Below are 19,593 nucleotides of genomic sequence, written 5' to 3' on the forward strand. Positions count from 1 at the left end.
CCCCGACGAATACAAACGGCCGTTGGTGCTTGTAGCGGTAGCGCGAGCACCTCCACACGGAGCCCTCGTAAGGACCTTTCAGGCGCCGCTTTTTTCTTTTAATGCCACAAAAACGGAGCCCCGTTAAGAGTTAGGAGCCCAGGGAAGCTAAACGGATAAGATCAAGACCCAGTTAATCAAAACAGCTGGGCTTGCATGGTRTTAACCACAGCTGTCAGCATGCTGATCAATAAATCTGTTTTCCAAGGGAAAAGATCTCTGATATGACTGAATGGAAGACTTCTTACAGAGGGAGGTCTAAGTTCCCAGAGAAGAACGATTGCTCAGCAAGGTGCATTTTCTAGTGATTTAAACTTTTCTTACTCAAGTAAAGTGTTGTATTTCAAACAAATAGGGAAGCAAAATTTAAAACTAATAAGCCTCCTAGCAACTCACTCTTTTCTGAAAAAGAATATCCCTGTAACTAATGTACAACCCATGTTCTTCAGCTAGACACACAAGAAATCCCAATCAGGTAAGTTATTATGAGAAGAGATGAAGAATGCTTTTCTCACTGCCCTGAGTGTGAAATACTCTAAAGCTGTTTTGCTGACAAGTGATTTTTAAAGCCTTATAACTCCATCTGCTGTTGCCCAAATCCTAAAATTTCCCTCAGAGTGCCCAGTCTCATTCCCAGACCCAGTCCAGATAGCTCTTAGTTATTTACCCTCCTGCAACAATAACTAAAAGCATATCTATTAAACTAATCTAGTAAGTCAGACCAGTATTCTTGTGCAAAATATTTTAATAAAAAGAGAAAGGGTTCTCTGCAACAAAAGATAGGTATAGCAGTAATCATAAAATTAGCTTTTTAAACATTGCAAAACAGACTAGATGCAAAACTGTGACAAAGACCATGTCTGACACTGAGAGTCTCCAACACATATTTTAAAACACAGCCAACGTATCTATCACTTATGACCACTGAGCTATAAAAACACTTTTCCAGTGAGTTATAGGCACATTATCAAGATCAAGTTTTAACATACCATAATGTATCCATAATGAAGTTGTAGTAATCCAAAATAATGCTACTAAAATGTTAAGATTCTTATAGAACCTTTTGCATTTCACAGCTTTTAGTTTTCCTTTCCAACTCCCACACACCAGCATAAAAAGCTTTGTTTCCAAAATATATATATAAAATCTCAAATAAAAAGCCATCTCTCTCAGGTGACATAAAAAGAATGTCAAAGAACCTTATGAATTGGCCTTAATACACGGAAGTATCTCTACATATGCATGAATAACCAGGGGTTTACTTTTTCTTCACCTCATGAATTATGGACATCAGCTAAGAACATGCATCTTGCCCTTGTGACTAGCTTCCTGCTTGCCAAAACCAAACAGGCAATGGGGAAGAAATGAGATCAAACTTGCACGAAAGCTGGTTTAATTACCCATGGTAGAGCATCAATAATAAGGGACAACTTTAAGAGTCTGAGGTAACTTGCATTCCTTTTGCAATAGCAGAACCAAGCTGTAGGCCTCTCTCCCACACGCTGATAACAGTTTAGTTGGAAACCCTGATGAACCTGATGCATTTCCCAGTAGTTCAAGGTGATTCAAAGGGACACTTGAGTAGTTTCATGCAAAAAGGTGTCTGTTAACATAAATAGCCTCTGCATCAGTACCATATACTAGACATGGTCCTAAAATATCTAAACTGTTCACAGACAAAGTCTGATTTGGAATTAAGTTGGTAATCTCCATGCGGTCTTTGGTAGGATCGTTGCTTAGCCAGGCACTTACTACAGACTGGTTAATGGTATTGTGGGAAAAATATGTAGTACTTCTTCCTCCTAAAAGAAAGAGAAGGAAAGAGGAAAAAAATTAGTTCCAATTTAGTTTAAATAGTCTCAGGATTTGGAGAAACATAGCAAGTACAGGACAAACATAATGGGAATAGCATTTTAAATCAGATTAGTTAATTGATGTAGCAGTCTTCCTGGTAAACAACAAAAGATAGCTAAAAGCCAAGTACTTCAAATGGTTACCGAAGCCTGCTACCAGCTCTCTCCTCACTTAAGAGGACGAATAGGTCAGTACAACTAAGAACTCATCTCACTGAACAAATAGTATGAGTAACTACAAGTTCTTATAGCTGAAGACTAAAGCAAGCATGGACCTATGAACAAAAGTCTGCTTATGCAGTGGTCTTGCTATATTTGAGACATCAGCTTTGCTTTAATAGTATTTACTCCCTACTGTACCTTCTCCCTACTTAATCTGGAAAAAGTGATATACCTGGATTTGACTTCAAGTTTTTTTTTTTTTTCCACAAAAAAATTCAAATCCAAACGAAAGTTTTACAGTTTGAGAACTATCAGTCAGCATAAAGTTTACAAGTGTTTGAAGTGGTGCACTTAAGGGGTTATTTACTATACCCAAGAACATGCAGAGTGCAATTTGATTATTAGTTGTACTATTATTCCCTTATACAGAACTCAACTTTGAATGGCAGTTTTGAGGGCAAAGGCAGCAGACATTTGAAAGTTTCCCCACTGTTTATTCTCTAAAGCTGCAAGCAATTAAGCAGTCCAAGATTATAAAAATGCCTTTTTGCATTCTATCAGTTTCATGTCTTTAAAATCTACCATGACACAAAGGGATACAGTTTCACTCACTGACAGTCTTCCACTTACGACTTGAAAAAATTGTCTAAAGAGTAAATTCAGAATYCTATCATCCCGTTAACTTATACAAAATTCTGTAACACCAGTATAGCTTAGATCTCCCTCAGATTCAGGTAGTAATGCATCATTTAGGCCTCTTTCATGTCTGGTCTATATGGATATAACTTAAGTGAACTCAATTTATCCTTGAAATTCTTTATGTGCCCCCTCACACACTAGACAGAGCACAGCAAGGATAGATTRAAAAAATCCACCATTTATCCCCATACGTACTTAGCTTTCCTAGAGTGCCCACCAGTGTCTAAAAGAAGCTGTATGTTTATTGTGTTAGTAATCGGAGCATATGAGATCAAGTGCTTTAGCTAAGTTGCCAGCTGACAAATTCAATGTAAGTTGACTTCAAACATCCTTACCTTGATGAAGAAAAGACGGTTTTTCAGATACACTTGTGGAAGTATCCCAGTGCCAAAGAGAACCATCTTCAGAACATGTAAATAAGTGATCTGGGTTGGAGGGATGGAAGTGAACTTCCCACACTGGAAGTAACAAGAAAAAAAAAAAAGATACTTATTGGGGTGTAAGCCATTCTCCTCATGATTTCTACATTGCTGTGATACTGAAAGTGGTTTGATATCTCCATTACACAAGTTATTCAATCCAACAGCAGAATATGCTTACTTACTATAAAACTCTACGAGCCTACTTCAGTCTTAAAAGTACTGAGTGTTATTTATGACAGTATAAAGATAACTTTGCAAGTATAAACTAGGATGGCTTTTTTTCAATGTGGACAGTTGTCAAGATACAAAGCCATCACCACTTCCTGGTATTGCAGACACTCATTTATCCAGTTCAGAAGTGCAGCAGGTGCCTCACAAAGGCCACTGAGGTCCTGATATTGCAAAGTACAGAATTAAAACTATGATTCATGCATGCATAAAAAGGAATCATACATATAACACTAAAATAATGCTACCGTATATGTAACAAACCTTGGCCATATGCAGAAAGGAGTTATACAGCCAGTGCCTCCTACAGTTATACTAGGAAAACGGGAAGGAAGAAAGACTGATCAGCTCCAGTGAGAGAAAAGAGCTTCAGATAAAGAAGAATGCTGCTTTCTGTTGGAAGCTGAAACAGTTTTTCCTTACTTTTTTGGATTAGTGAAAACAATTTAGACCTCAGGCTCTGGAGAGGAACAAAATCATTTCACAAACATCAAATACTTAGCTCTGTGCACTGTGCCTAGTAAGTGCATGTCCATATCATACAAGAATCCAGGCCTCACCGAAACCTTGCATTCTTGGGGGGTGGGGGAAAACTACCATCAGTTATTTACTGCAATTTTCCCTCCCCTGAAAAAGCATATCATTCATTCTGTTGTACTTTCAATACTGTAAAAATTGTTAGAAGTTGAAATCTTATCTGAATTCAGACATTCTGAATAGCTTTCTCATGCTTTCTTCCCTACTATTAAACTTTAATCTGCACACAGCAAGCATTCTTTCCCAGAACACAAAGTTATTGTGTTGAAATACCACAATTATCAAAATAGTTAWGTCAGTAAAATTTCTTATCTCAAGAAACAATTTACTTAAATATAATCCTGGTATTGAATCAATAAATTGCCAGCACAGAATGAGTTGCTATCTTCTTGTTCATGTAACATTACAAGGAAAGTGAACTGTTTCAGCATTGTGGAGGCATCAAATGGAACTGTAATATTTTCAGTCCCCTTCCTTCCTTAACCTCACATTTCCAAGCTTGTCAGTAGCTACATTCCTGCTTTACTATGCCAGAATACTACAGCATGAATTATGAGCTGAGACTATTCATACACCTATGTTCTAGAAACAAACCCATTCTGATTAAATGCATCTGATGACTCATTAAAGATTTAAACTGCTTACTAATTTTAGTTTAAGGAAAATTGGCTTTTAGACAACAGTAGTCTCACATATAGACAAGGAACAAACCAAAAACAATTGGATGAAGACATTAAATAGCTATAACAGAAAACAACTCTGCTGTTCCTACAATATTTAAGTCTTGCCTAGCACTTGGAAGGCTTTTCTGAAGAAAAGCTGCCTATTTTAAGATCCAGACACTTACTTTCTGCTTCATGAGCATTTAGCAGGGACACCGGCATAGTACCCTGCCTGATGTCCCATATACTCAGCATCCCATCCTGGCCTCCTGTGGCCACAATGTGCTGCTGATTGGGATGCCTGTCTACACAGTGCAGCGGAACTCTGTCACCTGTCCTGCAAAGGAGGAGGAAAGAACAATGTCAATTTCCATTCAGCCTGTATTTTCTCCTTCTTAATCCCTAGGAGTTTTGACCAACAACATAACCATACTAACTGCAAGTTAAATTCCTGCATTATCTGGTCACTAGAGACTGGAACCATGTGACACCTGCTGGAATTTAGAGGTATAACAGTAACATAAAGGTACGACTAGACAGGCATCAGGTTCTGCGCCCTATGGTATACAGGCATCTACATACATACAGGCATCATACAGGCATAACATATCTGGCAGCTCTACAGGAATGAGAGGGCTTTGCATACAAATACTACTCTACATATGCCTACAGCAATAAGAATGTTACTCCCAATTTCACATTATAATTTCAGTTTCAACATACACTAAGAGTAACAAAGGGAGACTTGTCACTATCAAAACCATGTACCTAACCCACAGCATGTTAACGCTATGGGAATTGTTTCACTGGTAACAGGATTTGAATCTAGCTCTAAGTTTCTGCATTTGTGTCTCTAAGACAGAAAGTTATCATTCAAAAACATTTTGAATGTCAGAAAGTTTATACCAAGCTGGGGGGGGGAGGGGCAGACAGAGTACATTTAATCAGAGAAAGAAAGTTAAAAGCCTTTTAAAAAAGTTATTTGATACCTTCTTGACAACAGGGTGATAAGAGATTTAAAACAGATTAAAGTATCATGCCCTTCTTGGTAAATATGTCAAAAATAAAGGGCTTACAAAGAAAATATTTGAGATGGCTCATTTCTTTGCTGTCTGAGGTCCCATATTTTCAACTGTCCAATTGAGTTTACTGTCAAGATCTCAGTTGTGCGAAGGAAAGTCACTGCATGGAGTGTGCTGCTGTCTGCATTGTCTGCAAGAGAGATGAAGAAACCATTGAAGTAAAAATTCAGGTAAACATATTCAATGCTAGCCTCCATTTAGTTGTCAGGAAACACCTGTCCTCTAAAACAGACCTATTTAAACATTGTTACAACCTCTTCCTCTCCAGGGGCAGACACAGCCCACTGTCACCTGATACTTTAAGTGTTGCAGGGGTGCCCTGTGAAAAAGGAGCCCTTGCTTCTGGTGTCATACAGCCCTGAGACAGAAATCCATAAGAAGCTATATTGAATTAGTTCTAGAACTTACAATTCTACTTGCTGTTCTGTAAGATTTCTTCCTACAGTTGCTAGGATCAGGAATCATTTAAAGTCCATGGCTTTCATAAGATGCAATCTTTATACACCCTGCATCTACTGACACAAGAAAGCAGGCTATGGAACTTTTCATAATGCGATTCTCCTTTTGAAAACAAGAGCAGTAATTCTACCTAAGAACATTAAGCACTGTCTACAGAAGCCCTTAATTCATAAATCATTAAAACCACACTTTTAGATATTTTCCAGGAAGTGTCACCAGTATGATATTCACTCAGAATCACAGAAAAATCAGAGTATTGGGAGTCAGAAGGGATCTGTGGAGATCATCTACTCCAACCCCACTGCTCAAGCAGGGCTGGCTAGAACAGGTTGCGCAGGACCACGTCCAGTCAAGTTTTGAGTATCACCTAGGATGGAGACTCCGCAGTGTCTCTGGGCAACCTGTTTCTGTGCTCAGTCACCCTCATAACTAAAGAGTTTCTTCTTATGTTTAAATGGGATTTCCTGTGTTTCAGTTTGTGTCCACTGCCTCTTGTCCTGTCACTGGATAGCACTGAAAAGAGTCTGGCTCCATCCTCTTTTATATCTTCCCATCAGGTATTTATACACACTGATAAAAGTCCTCCCCTCCCCCCACCCATTCCCCAGGTTGAAGGCTCCCAGCTCTCTCAGCCTCTCCTCATATGAGAGATGCTCCCTTAAACATCCCTGTGGCCCTTCCTGGACTTGCTCCAGTAAATCCATGTCTGTGTTGTACTGGGAAGCCTAGAATTGGACACAGCACTCCAAATGCTGTTTCCACCACTGAGGAATAGAGGGAAAAGGATCACCTCACCTGACCTCTGGCAACAGTCTGCCTAATGCAGCCCAGGACACTGTTGGCTTTGCCCTGAGGGCACATTGCTGGCCCAAGGTCAAGCTGTTGTCCACCAGGATCCCCAGACCCTCCTCTGCAGAGCTGCTCTTGAGCTCGTTGGGCCCAGCCTGTACTGGTGCATGAGGCTATTCYTTCCCAGGTGCAGGACTTTGCATTTCCCTTTGCTGAATTTCATGAGGTTCCTCTCTGCCCATTTCTCCAACCTGCCAAGGTCCCTCTGAACAACAGTGCAACCATCTCATGTATCAGCTACTCCTCCCAGTTTTAGGTCATCTGTGAACTTGCTGAGGGAGCATTTTGTCCCATTATCCAAGTCATTAATGAATATGTTAAACAGCACTGGCCCCAGTATCAACCCCTGGGGGACACCACTAGTGACTGTCCTTAAAGTCAAACCAAAATTCTGCTTTGCTTGTTAATCTTCATAAATAACAAATAGCAAAGCCTTTGTATCAGGTCCTTTTCCTACAGTACTTCTTTGATCAGCATGATTTACAATCAAATGTCAAACAGTTCAGAGCATTGAGGTAAATCTTTTGAGAATTTAGGGAAGAATGACATGGATATCACATTCTTATAATTTCATTTTCTTATTATTTATATACCTTTCATCTTAATCATGATGGGTCACATCATTAAGTCTACTTTTACCTCAAAGTATTTTTTAATTCTTTGTTCAAGTTCATACTGAGAATGCAGGTAGATTTTTTTGCTGCACAGGAGGCAAACTTTTCCTCGTATTGAGACAGACAAGTTATATTGCTTCCAGGCTACAGACATTTGAATGAGTTATATTTTCTGCCTACTTTTTAAATGAAAGCTGGGGCGGGTCAGGGGTAGARGGGGAAATTACCTTTAAAAAGAACAGTGAGATTATTGACCACTAAAGTTCTAATGGATTTTAAAAGTGTTATGTGACAGAACAATAGTAAGCAATTTGGCAACGCAGTATATTTATGGCTCCAGAACATTTTTACATCCTCTAATTTCAGAGGTTTTTCTGCTAGGATTAATTACAAACATATCAATTTTATATTATATTTGTAAATCCATTAACCAAAAAAAAGCATTCATTTATGAATATTTCTGTAGCTAAGAGTTCTGTCAAAACATGTAGAGAGCTCAGCTTCTGAGGAATGTTAAGATGCCATTGTATTAGGAGTCTGTACTAAGGATTGCTGCCAATATAGCAATATTACATTGTACTATCAAATGAGCACCAAGAAAACAACTTGAATCCTGTACATTATTAAATCTGAATGCAATCAGCTGAGCAATTATCCAGAAAGAAAAAAAACAACAAAACAACAGGTTTTTGTGCACATCTGTTTCTTTGGGTCAACAAAACACTATTAAACTTGTACCAGAACACTCTGCATTAATACCTGTATATAAATAAAAACTTCAAATGTAATTCATTTCTCAACTGATTTCTTTTTTTGGGTTATCACTTGAGAAGCTAAAAAGCCAAACAGCTCCAAACCCAACTAGTTTAAGCACTTATTTGGCATACCTATAGTTCTCACTGCATCCTTTTGGTCAGCTCCGAAGAGATTTATTCTACCATCTTCTCCAACAGTGACAATTTCTGGATTGCTGCAGATTACTCCAGTGCATGCTGCACCACCACACGATGCATCTCGATCCACATGATAATGAGCTTTCTCCCATCGCTGGTTGGCAGATAAAGTCTAAGTAGTAATCAGACATGAAATTCTCCTGGTAAGTAATGATTCTGATAAGAGTAAAGCACCCAGAATACTCACAAAACCAGCAGCTGGTTCCAGTAAAGACATACTACCCTACAGGAATCAGCATCTTCTATATAACTAGGAATCAGATGATCTGTAGCTTCCCTCTACTCTTGAGCACACAACCCTTCAGTGAAACAGATGTTTCTGGTTATGACATCTTCTCTGAAACATCTTTTTCCACACAAGCTAAAAAAAMCCAGAAAACTGAAACCATCTGTTCATGACCTGTGATGTGCTCTTCACAAGACTTATCCCTCCACTCTTTCCCCAGGCCAAGGGAAGAGACCCTAGGCCTTTACAAAAATCTAAAGTCAGATTTAGATCCTGATTGCAAGAAAGTTAGTTTATTTTAGGTACCAAGTCAAACTATTAAAAGATATTACTTTATTATGTTATTGTGGATAAACTAAAATTACTAAACATTCATTTGCAGTGATGTATAACCTGAACAAAAGAATAAAACTAAAGAGTTTAAATATTATCCTCCCTCACATGACACTTGTAAGAAGAAAATCAACAAGATCAACTGGCTTTTTTAGTTCAAGAACGTATAAAACTCTAATAAGGCAGGCACRGGTTCATTAATGGTCTCTTTCCCCCCACCCTCAGATTATTCTTTCATAACTAACTGAATCTAATCTCTTAAGTTATCTGTTCAGTGAATGGACTATTTGGTTATAGATATATACGTATCCAGCCTATCTGGCTCTGGAATCTAATTTAATAGGTGTATACAACACTTTTTCCTCCTTCCTTACATGTATGTAACTGAAGGTCTTCCTAAGAAACTTCAAAAAATATGATTTTGGTAGACACATTTCCTGCTCTAGTAGCTTTGAGAATCTTATGCTAAGATCAAAGTGACCTACATTACACAGAAGGGCAGCCTAAAATCAGTCCAAGCAACTTACCTGATTATTTTGGTGATGACGGAATATAGTTACATTTCCTGTTGATGAAGCAACTACAATTCTCTCTTGATCCAAAAACTAGAGAGAGATAAGTAGTGTGTTTACGAGTTGACATCAATACCAAGATGATCATTTTGAATTTAGAGTAACCTAAAATATTGCTAAATACAGTAAAAAGCACAAACTTGTATTGATTAGTTTTTCCTTTCTTCATTTTTTAAATCTCAATATTTTGTCAGCTCATTATCACTTAAGCTCTCATGAGTGACAAACCCTTAAAGAGAGTACACACCTACTAACCAAAACTATTTTACCTGCATGTCCATAACATCACCATTGTGCCTGATGTCACATAATAGCTGAGGTTCTCCTTGATATTCTCCACTGAGGCCCACATTTCCAAGATCTCCAACAGACCAAATGGAAATCCTGTTATCCTGTACGGAAATGACACCATCATTTTTACTTGAAAGTGTTTACAAAGGTATTTAACATTCAGTCAGCTTGAATTTCAGTCTTCTCACTGCATTCTGGGAAAGCAGAAGGTTTTACATTTACATTTACAATTCCTTCAGGAAGTTACCACATGAAAAAAGCAAGTGCTCACAATGCACTAGCTGCATTGAGTAAATAGTTTTTCTTTACAAATAAATAAGTCTATTTAGTTTTAAGGAAGGAAATAAAGCAGAATACATACAGAAACTCTTAGGAAAGAAAGCTTTGACTACAAACTTGGGCGCACACACGTTTTTAAAACAAGCCTGGCAAACACCAGTAAGGGGGAAGAGAGTCCTGCCCCTGGGCTGTGCCCTCCCCAAACACGCAGGACCGTCTCCCCAGCGGCCAGGAGCTGAGCCCGCGCGCGGCCTGGGCGCTCCCACAGCCCCGGGGACCCGCTCCCCCTTTTCCCCTTCTCCCGGGGCTCCCCGTAGCCCGGCCCGCCGCTGCCGGCGCTCAGAGCCGCGAAGGGGCCCAGCCCCGCTCTCCCCCTCCAAGCGGCGGCGGCTTAAGGGGGCCGCGGCCGGGGCGGCGCGGGGCCCCGGCGGGAAGGACGCGCCACGCCCCTGGGCGCGGGGCGCCGCTCCCCGGCCCGCGCGGTACCTCGTTGTCCCAGGAGCCGGTGGCGAAGACGTCGGGCGGCTGCAGCGCGGCGGCGGGCAGAGGCCGCCAGCGGGCCTTGCTGACCTTCTGCGACACGAACTTGGCGCACACGTCCTCCATGGCCCGCGCCGCCGCCGCGCGCCGGCTCCCGCCGCCTGCCTGGCGCCGCCGCTGCTGCTGATTGGCTGCGGCCGCGCGGCGACGGCGAGCGAGGAGGGACAGGCTTGCAGGGCAGCGGGCGCGCCCAGGCGGGGCAGGACTCGCCATCGCGGGCGGGGAGCGGCGCCGCGCGGCCGTTAGTACTGACGGGGCGGTGCAGGTGCGTTGCGTTTTGCTACCGGGACGGATAACGGCCGTCCGCACCCCACGTGGTCAGCGCTAACGGACGATTAAAGCGGGGCGGCCGCCTATAAGCCTCCCTTCTGTCCGATTTACTAAGCGACAGTGAAGGCAACAACGGTTTCTTATCTCTGTTACTGGCTTTTCTGTAATCGCTGTCGCCCCCAAAGAGGCACCTGGGCAGGGCCCGGACCCGGGTCTCGTTGCGCTATGCAGCTGCCTAGGGGAATTATATTTCTGTTTTGAGAAAACGGGAACAAAACGCTCCGGTGCGGCCACCGCTTGGGATGTGATGGGGAAAGGGAGGAGGACATCCCCCAGCGAGGGCGGTGACCCTAATCACCGGCTCTTTGCTCCTGAGGTCCCTCAGTAAGTGAGCCTGGATCAGCAAGGAATGCTTTGTTTCCTTCACCCTTCCACCAACTTCACTGTCTCTATGCTGCTCCTTTCACACTTCTAAAAATAGATTGCAAAGAACTGAAAGAACTGCCTAGACCCCACTACAGCAGAGGTAATGTCATTTAACTGTCTCAGAGATGCTGTCTTTCCTCCAATCTATTGATGGTCCCAGCTCAGGAAAAAAAAAAAAAGCATCTTACTGTTTTTTCTTTCATGCTTAGCTCTTACAAACTCTCATGTCATGAAAATTGGCAATAAGCAGGTAAAGCTACATATATTGCACAAACACTATTTGCAGACTATTTGCAGAATTGGGTCTAGAAGAAATAAAATGAAAGGTGAATTTGCAAATTCATTTTGTATGCTCAGCCAGCCTATTTTCAGTACATAATGTTAAACCTTTGCAAAATCACCAATTTTTATTTTCTTGAAATGTACTAAGCAGTATCAATGACTTTTATATGAATTGGGCTGAATATGGGGACTGGAGCATCTCTCTTATGAGGAAAGCCTGTAGAAGAGAAGGCTGAGAGGGGATCTTATTCATGTGTACAAGTATCTKAAGGGAGGGTGTCAAGAAGATGGAGCCAGACTCTTTTCAGTGGTGCCCAGTGACAGGACGCRAGGCAACGGGCACAAACTGAAACACAGGAAGTTCCATCTGAATATGAGGAAAAACTTCCTCACTGTGAGGGTGACAGAGCACTGGAACAGGTTGCCCAGAGAGGTTGTGGAGTCTCCTTCTCTGGAGATATTCAAAACCTGCCTGGACACGATCCTGTGCAACGTGCTCTAGGTGACCCTGCTTGAGCAGGGGAACTTGGACTAGATGATCTCCAGAGGTCCCTTCCAACCTCAACCATTCTGTGATTCTGTAATTGTCTCTTCTCTAGATTTGTTTTTAAATCTCTACTTATGATACTCTTCTCCCTCTGTGAGATCCCTAGTGGTGGTGAACTGCAAAAATCTTTTTTTGTCCCAAATACTGTTTTAATAAACATGAGCACAGGTGTATTGTCCTATTTTCTTTATCATATTTCACTTCAGACCTAAATGACTGTGCAAAAAAAAAAAAAAAAGCAAAGGTTAGTTGTAGAGGGAGGTAAAAGGTAATATGTATGCTGTCATTTCAGAGGATTGGACTATCCATTCAATCACTGCACTACAGTAAAGGACTTTTTCACAGATGCCTTTCTACTTTTTCAACTTATTTTTCTGCTACATCTTTTAGAAGCTACTGCCATCAGCTATCTGAGGTTTTGTCAGGTGTACTTACTAGCATTGGCAGCAGTGTCATGGTTGAACTTTCACCTGTATTGTTGCAGTTTGCCTGCCAAGTCTTCTGTTAGTTCATATTATACAGCATTTGTCAGTTCCTCATCAAGTCTGCTGTGCAGTGTGGAAAACCTTAGATGTGATACCAAATCAATGATATTATTTTATATGCTTTATGCATCATTTGAGCTTCAGTTGTGAGGAACATTTTTTTCAGTTAGGCACTGCAGAATCCAACACTGAACTTATTCAAGAGGCTGAGTGCTATTGTGTTCTACTGTACTGTAAGCCTCAGAACAGCTTTGTTACACTCTGCAGTAATATTATTATTCTACAGTAACCAGTACCTCAGGCACCCTGTATTAAGCCACTAACAGCAATTGTGCAAGTCACAATCAACTCCAAGGTAAATATTTTGAGCTGATTCTTATAACAGGTGTGAGAAGGGTCAATAGGTGACCTCAGAATACAGCTACAGACCAGGTAACCAAAAGTGGAAGAGCTGGGACAATACTCTGGAATTGTTGAAATGTTTTATTAGGCACCTATTTTTGCTGATTACTCTGCCAGAAAATGAATTTATAATCTTACTGTATTTTTTCTCCTTTGCTCTTGGACAGTTTCATTCTTTGCACAGGATTGCTTGATCAAAAGCATTTGGAAAGTATGAAGGAGAGTAGGTTGGCCATATAGGCCATTTTCATTAGGGCAAGAAAATCATGGGTTTTCTTTCCTGTCTCACCTTTTAAGGAATATTTTGGCAGCATGCTATGTGATGGAGTTGGGAGCTATGATGGATTTAGGACTGCTCTGTAAGACCTTTAAATATCTTATGTTCTCTATATTTGATCATTGTGAAAGATGTGTATTGTGTTGATTGTTGTTTCAGTGTAATAGCAGACTTAAATAAACAAAAGGAGGAAACACTCAGGAGAAAATATACCTCACGAAATATTTCTGAGGTTGCCAAAAGGGGATTTAAAGTCTAGACAAAGCTAAGTCTGGGCATTAGATCCAAATATATTAGCTGAAACAGCAAGGAGCTTTTAACAGTTATCCTTAAATGTGGCTTAAGTTATCAGAGTGAGTGAAAGGGAGGAAAACATGCCTCTCTGCCAGAGGTTAGGTAGCCTGGGAATGAAGGGATTTACTAGATTAGTGGCTGTACAAGAGCAGGATAAATCTAATTATGCCTCTTCTGAAGATGCTGTTTTCTTCTAATCTACTTTGCTCCAATTATCATTCAGCAATATTTTAAGAAAGCTATTTGGAGACACTGTATTTATTGCTTGTCACAACTCCTAGAGTTGTGCCCAGTTCAATCTGTTGAGCAAGCACAGCTGATATGCAGGTACTGCAGGACTGGCATAAAAGCAGAGTGCCAGGGCCCTGAGTGTACCCACGGCCCCTACTTGCCCTGACCAGCCCCATCTGGGACCCTCACCTGAGCTGGGGCACCCACTCCTGGACTGAGCGGTATTGCAGGAGGGCCTGTGCACCTGTGTCCATGACTTAGTGACTGCCTTGATTTGGGGCCTGACTTGTCACTTTGCTTTTGCGTGCTGGCAGAACCATGATTGTCCCCAACCCTGCTCTGCTTGCCTTGCTCATGTGCTGTGGCACTGCACCCTGTGGCGTGGCGTTGTCATCCTTGGCTCTGGGCACATCTTCCCTCACGGAGCAGCCCCACTCCTGCTGCTCCCCRGCACCAAGAGACGCTGATGTGCCTGAGTCCTTCTCACCTCCCTGCCGGAGCTGGGGAGAGAGGGATGCAGAGTTCAAAAAACCCTAGATGTAAACTTCTGAAATGGAAGTACAAAATGAAGGTGCACACCAAGTTGGCTTGAGATTGTAGGAAAAGAGATGAGATGAAGGGAATGATTAAGTTAAAAACAGAACAGAGGCATGGAGAGGAGTGAGCGTAGGTGTAGAAGACGATTAGTGCATGGTTTGGGACATAACTGCGGAAATGCTCAGTGCATGAGGAAATTTCTGCTTGTGATATGTATATGCAGAAGCAGATGGGATCAGGCAGTGATGACCAGCGTTTCATATGCTTTTCAAATTCAAAGAATTTTAAATTCTAATGGGTTCATGGAGTGGGAGGGAGGGATGAAACAGAAATAGTAGCAAGGAGGGGTTTATGTATAAGTGTATATAAATACAGCTAAGGGATTGAGATGTGGCTGAATGGCTGGAAGACGAGATCTGAGATTTGCTGTGTGCTTAAAATTACTGGAATCACCACATTAAAACAATTAAGTGATTGCCTGCTTTGGCTGTTGGCATGCCCCATGCATCCCATGCCTCTTCCCTTATAGGCCAGTCCACGCGCCAGCTCTTTTGGACCAACATCCACAGTGCTGGAGAGTCTGTGAGGATGGCTGTACTTACAGAAGATGGAGGTATCTGCAATTGGCAGTGGGCATTGAGAACCAAGGCACACAAACTGGCTTGCACAAGTGAGGGGGAAGAAGATAAAGAAATGCTGGGCATAAGAGGAGGTAGAGAGGTTCCACAGAACTACTGATAGCCAGAAAACATCTTTTTAAATTTGAGATTTTCTTCCATTATAGCACATAATGTTTGTGTTTTTTACAGCATTATCGTACTGGACATGTTTTTAATAAGTTAAAAAGTGGACTCATGGCCTGGGGCTATAGAACAGAAAGAGCTAGTGACCCTCATGTTTATTTACTGCACAAATGGGTGCATCCCGATGCTATTGGTGTACTTCAGTTTCTCAGATGCCTTTAAAGCAAATGGACTTGTCTTAAAGCTCCTGGAAACCTGCAGAGCCAAACACCATTTCTTTCACATGTACCTGGTTAAACGTCCAAGGCACCCTAGATTTCATTTTGGAAGGCTCATGCTTGTGTTCTTGTCTTTCTCTGAACAGTCATGCCAAGAACATAGCCAATAGGCAGCCAACGGTACATTTGGTTTGAAAGCTTCTGTGCGATCCTGCATGTTCCTAGCAAACAAAGGTAGGCTTTTTCTCTGTGCTCTGTGACAGGCTTAATCCTAATTTGAGCTGGTCCTGGTAAGAAGAGTCAGTCTGTATGTAAATGTTTTCTCATGTGTTTTGGTCTTCCAATGGGGTAAGTATCCCTGGAATGCTTTTAAGTATGGGCCAACTCATTTCTTGCCAGCAGCCTCTCTATGTGAGAGTAACGCAGCTTGCTTGCATCTGACAACAGAAAATGTCTTTTGCATTTAAAACAATGAAGTATTTGTGTGTGTGTGTTTTTACAGTGTCTGCTTGTTCTCTGTACTTGCTGCCCTTTGGGAATTCCTTTAACTCCATGACTTCCTTCTTTCCTGGCCCCCTGGAGACCAGAAGGAGACCTCTATATATGGTGGGGCAGGCTGGGAGTCTCTCGTGGAACATAGAATAGCTCCCAAATCATGCATAGGGGAAAAAGGATGGAGAATACAGAATGAAGCAGGGGATCCATCTCCAGAATTAGAAGAACCAGATGGGAGAGGTCTGGGAAGTCTGTGGATGGGACCTGGTATGTGCATGGGACAACTGCCAGATTTGCTCTAGATTGGGTGCTAGCCGGAAAAGCAGATTCCCACCTCCGCCTTATTCCCTTCACTGGGACTAACAATCATGAGATGAAGCATATGTGTGGTGAGCAGCTGGAACAGACTCATCCATCCCAGGATGGGTTCTCACACAGAAGATGTTATCTGTGTCTCCCATAGCGGTACATAAGGCTGCATGTGTCCTTAAATGTTGAATTTAGCTGCTCGTAGTCTTCTGGAGAAAGTTGTAGTCCCATTACTAGGCACACAGCTGTATTTAGAAGCCACTGTGACAGGATGGCAACCTCCAGAAACATGGCGACAGTCTCAATATATCCATGGGTGGCTGAGACATACCTCTTACTGCCTGTGATGCTGGAACCATGATTTCCCAAACAAGGTGGCTGACGGGCCCTGCTGAGACCATTGTGCTGCTTCCTCTCCTTAGTGACAAATTTACATTAGTCTGTGACTGAACTCTTGGAATCCATTATCTGCCTTTTGGCAGGTAACAGGGCTGTACATGTGCAGCTGGGGTAAGGCCAAAGAGAGTATTAGAGGGCCAAGAGACTCTTGAGAGCTCAAAGGACATAGGTATTTCAGGGAGCATCCTAAGCATGATATAATTTGGACACATCCAAGGAAGCTGCAGTTGCCCTGAAGATCATAAAGTTGGACTTGTAGCAGAGAAGACATTTGCATTACAGCAGCCCTCAGGAATGTCTTTAAAGAACAATATAATCTTTGAATTTATATCTGTCAGAGGGTATCTTTTCTCGCTCTCCTTCACTGAAATGATATAAGCTGCATTATTTTTATCTGGCCATGACAGCATATTAATTGCATAGCTCTCTAGGTGTTCATTAACTCCTATATACAATATTTAACTAAAAAAATCAGAAAAATTGATGGTAATATTCCACATAAGCACATTATATCATCTGTATGCTACAATTCTGCTCATCATTAATCCTAAAGATGATATTCAACTCCCTCCTACGATCTCTTTGGTAAGAAGACCCCTTTACCTTACTGCTCAGATAACTTATGCAAGTGCAGCTCAGCCATTTGCTATTTTGGATTTTACAAGATACCCCGGCCCTTTTTTCACACCAGTATCAAGTGGAGAAGCTCATCTTTTATGCTTAAAATGCCTTGCATTTGCCTTCCCAGATTGCTTCAAATCTCTACTACAGCTCTACCAAGCTGTTTCAGCTGAAACATCCACACTCAGTACCAGCTACATATGCTTGCAGTGCTGCAAATAGTTTGCTTTGGCTAGTGTGAGTCACTGGGGAAAGTTCAGGTGGCCTGGGCAGGTACCTTAACTCATTTCTTATTTTGCAGGAGAGTTCTAGAGTTTTGCTGAAGATCTCACCCAAGACATGAAGTCTCACAGTTATGGCTGTAACTGTGCAGTAATTGTACTGAATACAGAAACTGATTCCAAAAGGGAATTTTCTTGAGAAGGAGAAACAGAATGGGGAAAACATTCTCTGGAAGATAAACTGAATGAACACTGAGAGCCTGGGGTTCACTATGACAGTATCAATGGATTTTTCTTGTACGGTAAGTCAGGAAAAAAGTGGAATGGAAATTTTCCCCAAAACTATGAGACAAGTCTAAGTGTGCCCATAGATAGCTTGAAATACTATTCTTCTCTAGTGTTTCATACTATATACTATTGATATGGCCAGGGTTTTTACAGTTATGCATCACTATTCTCATGTTTCAAAAGGGAAGATTGGAAACTGTGTTGTCTGGTAATAGGTAGAAGATGCAACTATAGTGTTGCACCTGGTTAAGAGGAAGCACTGCAAAATTGCAGTCCCAGATGTGTGACTGCCTGAGAAAGTTTGCTCACAGAGACCAGAAGGGGGCATAAATGCAAGAGTCCCAGCAGTGACGGTAGGGTCTCTGGAATTGTCTGTAATAACCAATTTTTCCCCCTTTTTCTTAAGGCCAATAAAATCACATTTAAATAATTGGCTAAAATAAAAATTGGTGGCAAAATTAAGCATTAAAGAGATTAGGAATACCCAGGAATGCCCCCTTGACTGTATGAGATTAATTCTTTTCTGCATTATGATACAGGCTGCAGGAAGACAAGGATGTACTACTTTTCCCTTTAAGATTACTATCTCATTTTGCACACACATTGGGACAGAATAAAGGCTGTATAGAAACTGTCAGTTTGGCATTTATTAATTTCTGAGTTACTGATCTTGTGATCTAGACCCCTTTTAAAAGGAATTTTAATATGTAATTTAAAAATGGAAAATGTACATTGTTCGACAATAGCTTTTGGTAAATTCTGTTTAAAATAACCCACCTTATTTCTGATGATAAGTATCTTATTTCAACACCTAATAAAACCAATGAAAATTATACTTTGTTATAGATAACAATACTACCTAGTAATAGATCTTTGGTAGTCATGCAAGATGGTATTTAGCCATAAATGCAGGTGCAAACTCCCATAACATTCTATCCCTTCTCATTTTCAGTGTTATTTTCCAGGTTTTCAATGACATCTTTTCTCTACCAGTCTACAATCCTTTCATCTCCCTCCCAGTGACTGTCAGTTATTTGATTTTACACAATTGTATTAAAAAAGGTAAACTAAAAATTAAAATTAAATGTTCAATTTTTTAGTATAATTAGTAAGCAAAGCATTAAAAAAGCCCACAAGAATACTGTAAGGAAATCCTCAGACAAGTATTAGGATCCCTGAAAGTTCAGAATATGAATATAAAGCAAAAAAATCCCACCCCATCACAGAAAGCAGTGCACAAGCAGGGCACCCCGGCAACTTTCCTCCCACCCTCCGGTGACTGTGCAGTAATCGTGCAGTTGCAAAGGGATGTCAGCCTTTGAGGCTCCGGATTAGTTTAAACCGATTCCTGTAATTTTTTTTCTCTCTACCCTTCTTGTGACATCAGCACAGGGTAAAATGAAGGCCGCGTGTCGGCGTACTTCCGTAGTTAATGTAAAATTCCCCCAAAAGACGTCGTGTACCTGACACGCCGGCGGACCAGGCGGCTTATTTCACAGTGACCCGTTTCCCCAGCTGGCCCGGATGAGACGCGCGGGCGGGGGGGAGGGGGCGTGCCCGGCCCGCGCGCTCTAACCAATGGTAGCCTCCAGCACGTACCGCTGCCCTTCGCTGGGCTCACCCGGRCCAATAGGCGCGCTCCATGCAAACGTAGCGCCGCGCGCCGGAGGTAATTGGCTTCGTAGCAACGGTTGCGCCGCGTGGGGCCACCCCCACCCCGCTGGCGCCGTGGCAACGGGGCGCGGCCG

General features: G+C 41.7%; 1 protein-coding gene and 1 long non-coding RNA gene across 5 annotated transcripts; one reads left to right on the plus strand and one right to left on the minus strand.

Annotated features, from left to right (window-relative positions):
• Nucleotides 1-766: 766 nt before the first annotated feature.
• NUP43 (nucleoporin 43) lies at nucleotides 767-10,912 on the minus strand. 2 transcript variants are annotated; one of them, XM_026083446.1, is made up of 8 exons: nucleotides 10,747-10,912; nucleotides 9,960-10,082; nucleotides 9,646-9,723; nucleotides 8,494-8,671; nucleotides 5,679-5,814; nucleotides 4,788-4,939; nucleotides 3,089-3,211; nucleotides 767-1,841 (listed from the first exon to the last, which is right to left on the minus strand). In XM_026083446.1, the coding sequence occupies exons 1-8, from the start codon at nucleotides 10,864-10,866 to the stop codon at nucleotides 1,627-1,629; spliced, it is 1,125 nt and encodes a 374-aa protein (XP_025939231.1). In that variant the 5' UTR covers nucleotides 10,867-10,912; the 3' UTR covers nucleotides 767-1,626. The 2 variants fall into 2 exon arrangements, with proteins under 2 accessions (XP_025939231.1, XP_025939239.1); XM_026083454.1 differs by lacking the exon at nucleotides 9,646-9,723 and having other exon boundaries at nucleotides 1,398-1,841.
• Nucleotides 10,913-10,987: 75 nt separating this feature from the next.
• LOC112974486 lies at nucleotides 10,988-19,314 on the plus strand. 3 transcript variants are annotated; one of them, XR_003256302.1, is made up of 3 exons: nucleotides 10,988-11,065; nucleotides 15,081-17,859; nucleotides 18,029-19,314. It is a non-coding gene; the product is annotated as an uncharacterized LOC112974486 (long non-coding RNA). The 3 variants fall into 3 exon arrangements; XR_003256303.1 differs by lacking the exon at nucleotides 10,988-11,065 and having other exon boundaries at nucleotides 12,342-15,746; nucleotides 16,015-17,859; XR_003256304.1 differs by lacking the exon at nucleotides 10,988-11,065 and having other exon boundaries at nucleotides 12,342-15,746; nucleotides 17,638-17,859.
• Nucleotides 19,315-19,593: the final 279 nt, after the last annotated feature.

The sequence above is a fragment of the Apteryx rowi genome, unplaced genomic scaffold, assembly GCF_003343035.1.
Source record: "Apteryx rowi isolate R43461 unplaced genomic scaffold, aptRow1 scaffold_118, whole genome shotgun sequence".
NCBI classification, from domain to species: Eukaryota; Metazoa; Chordata; class Aves; order Apterygiformes; family Apterygidae; genus Apteryx; species Apteryx rowi.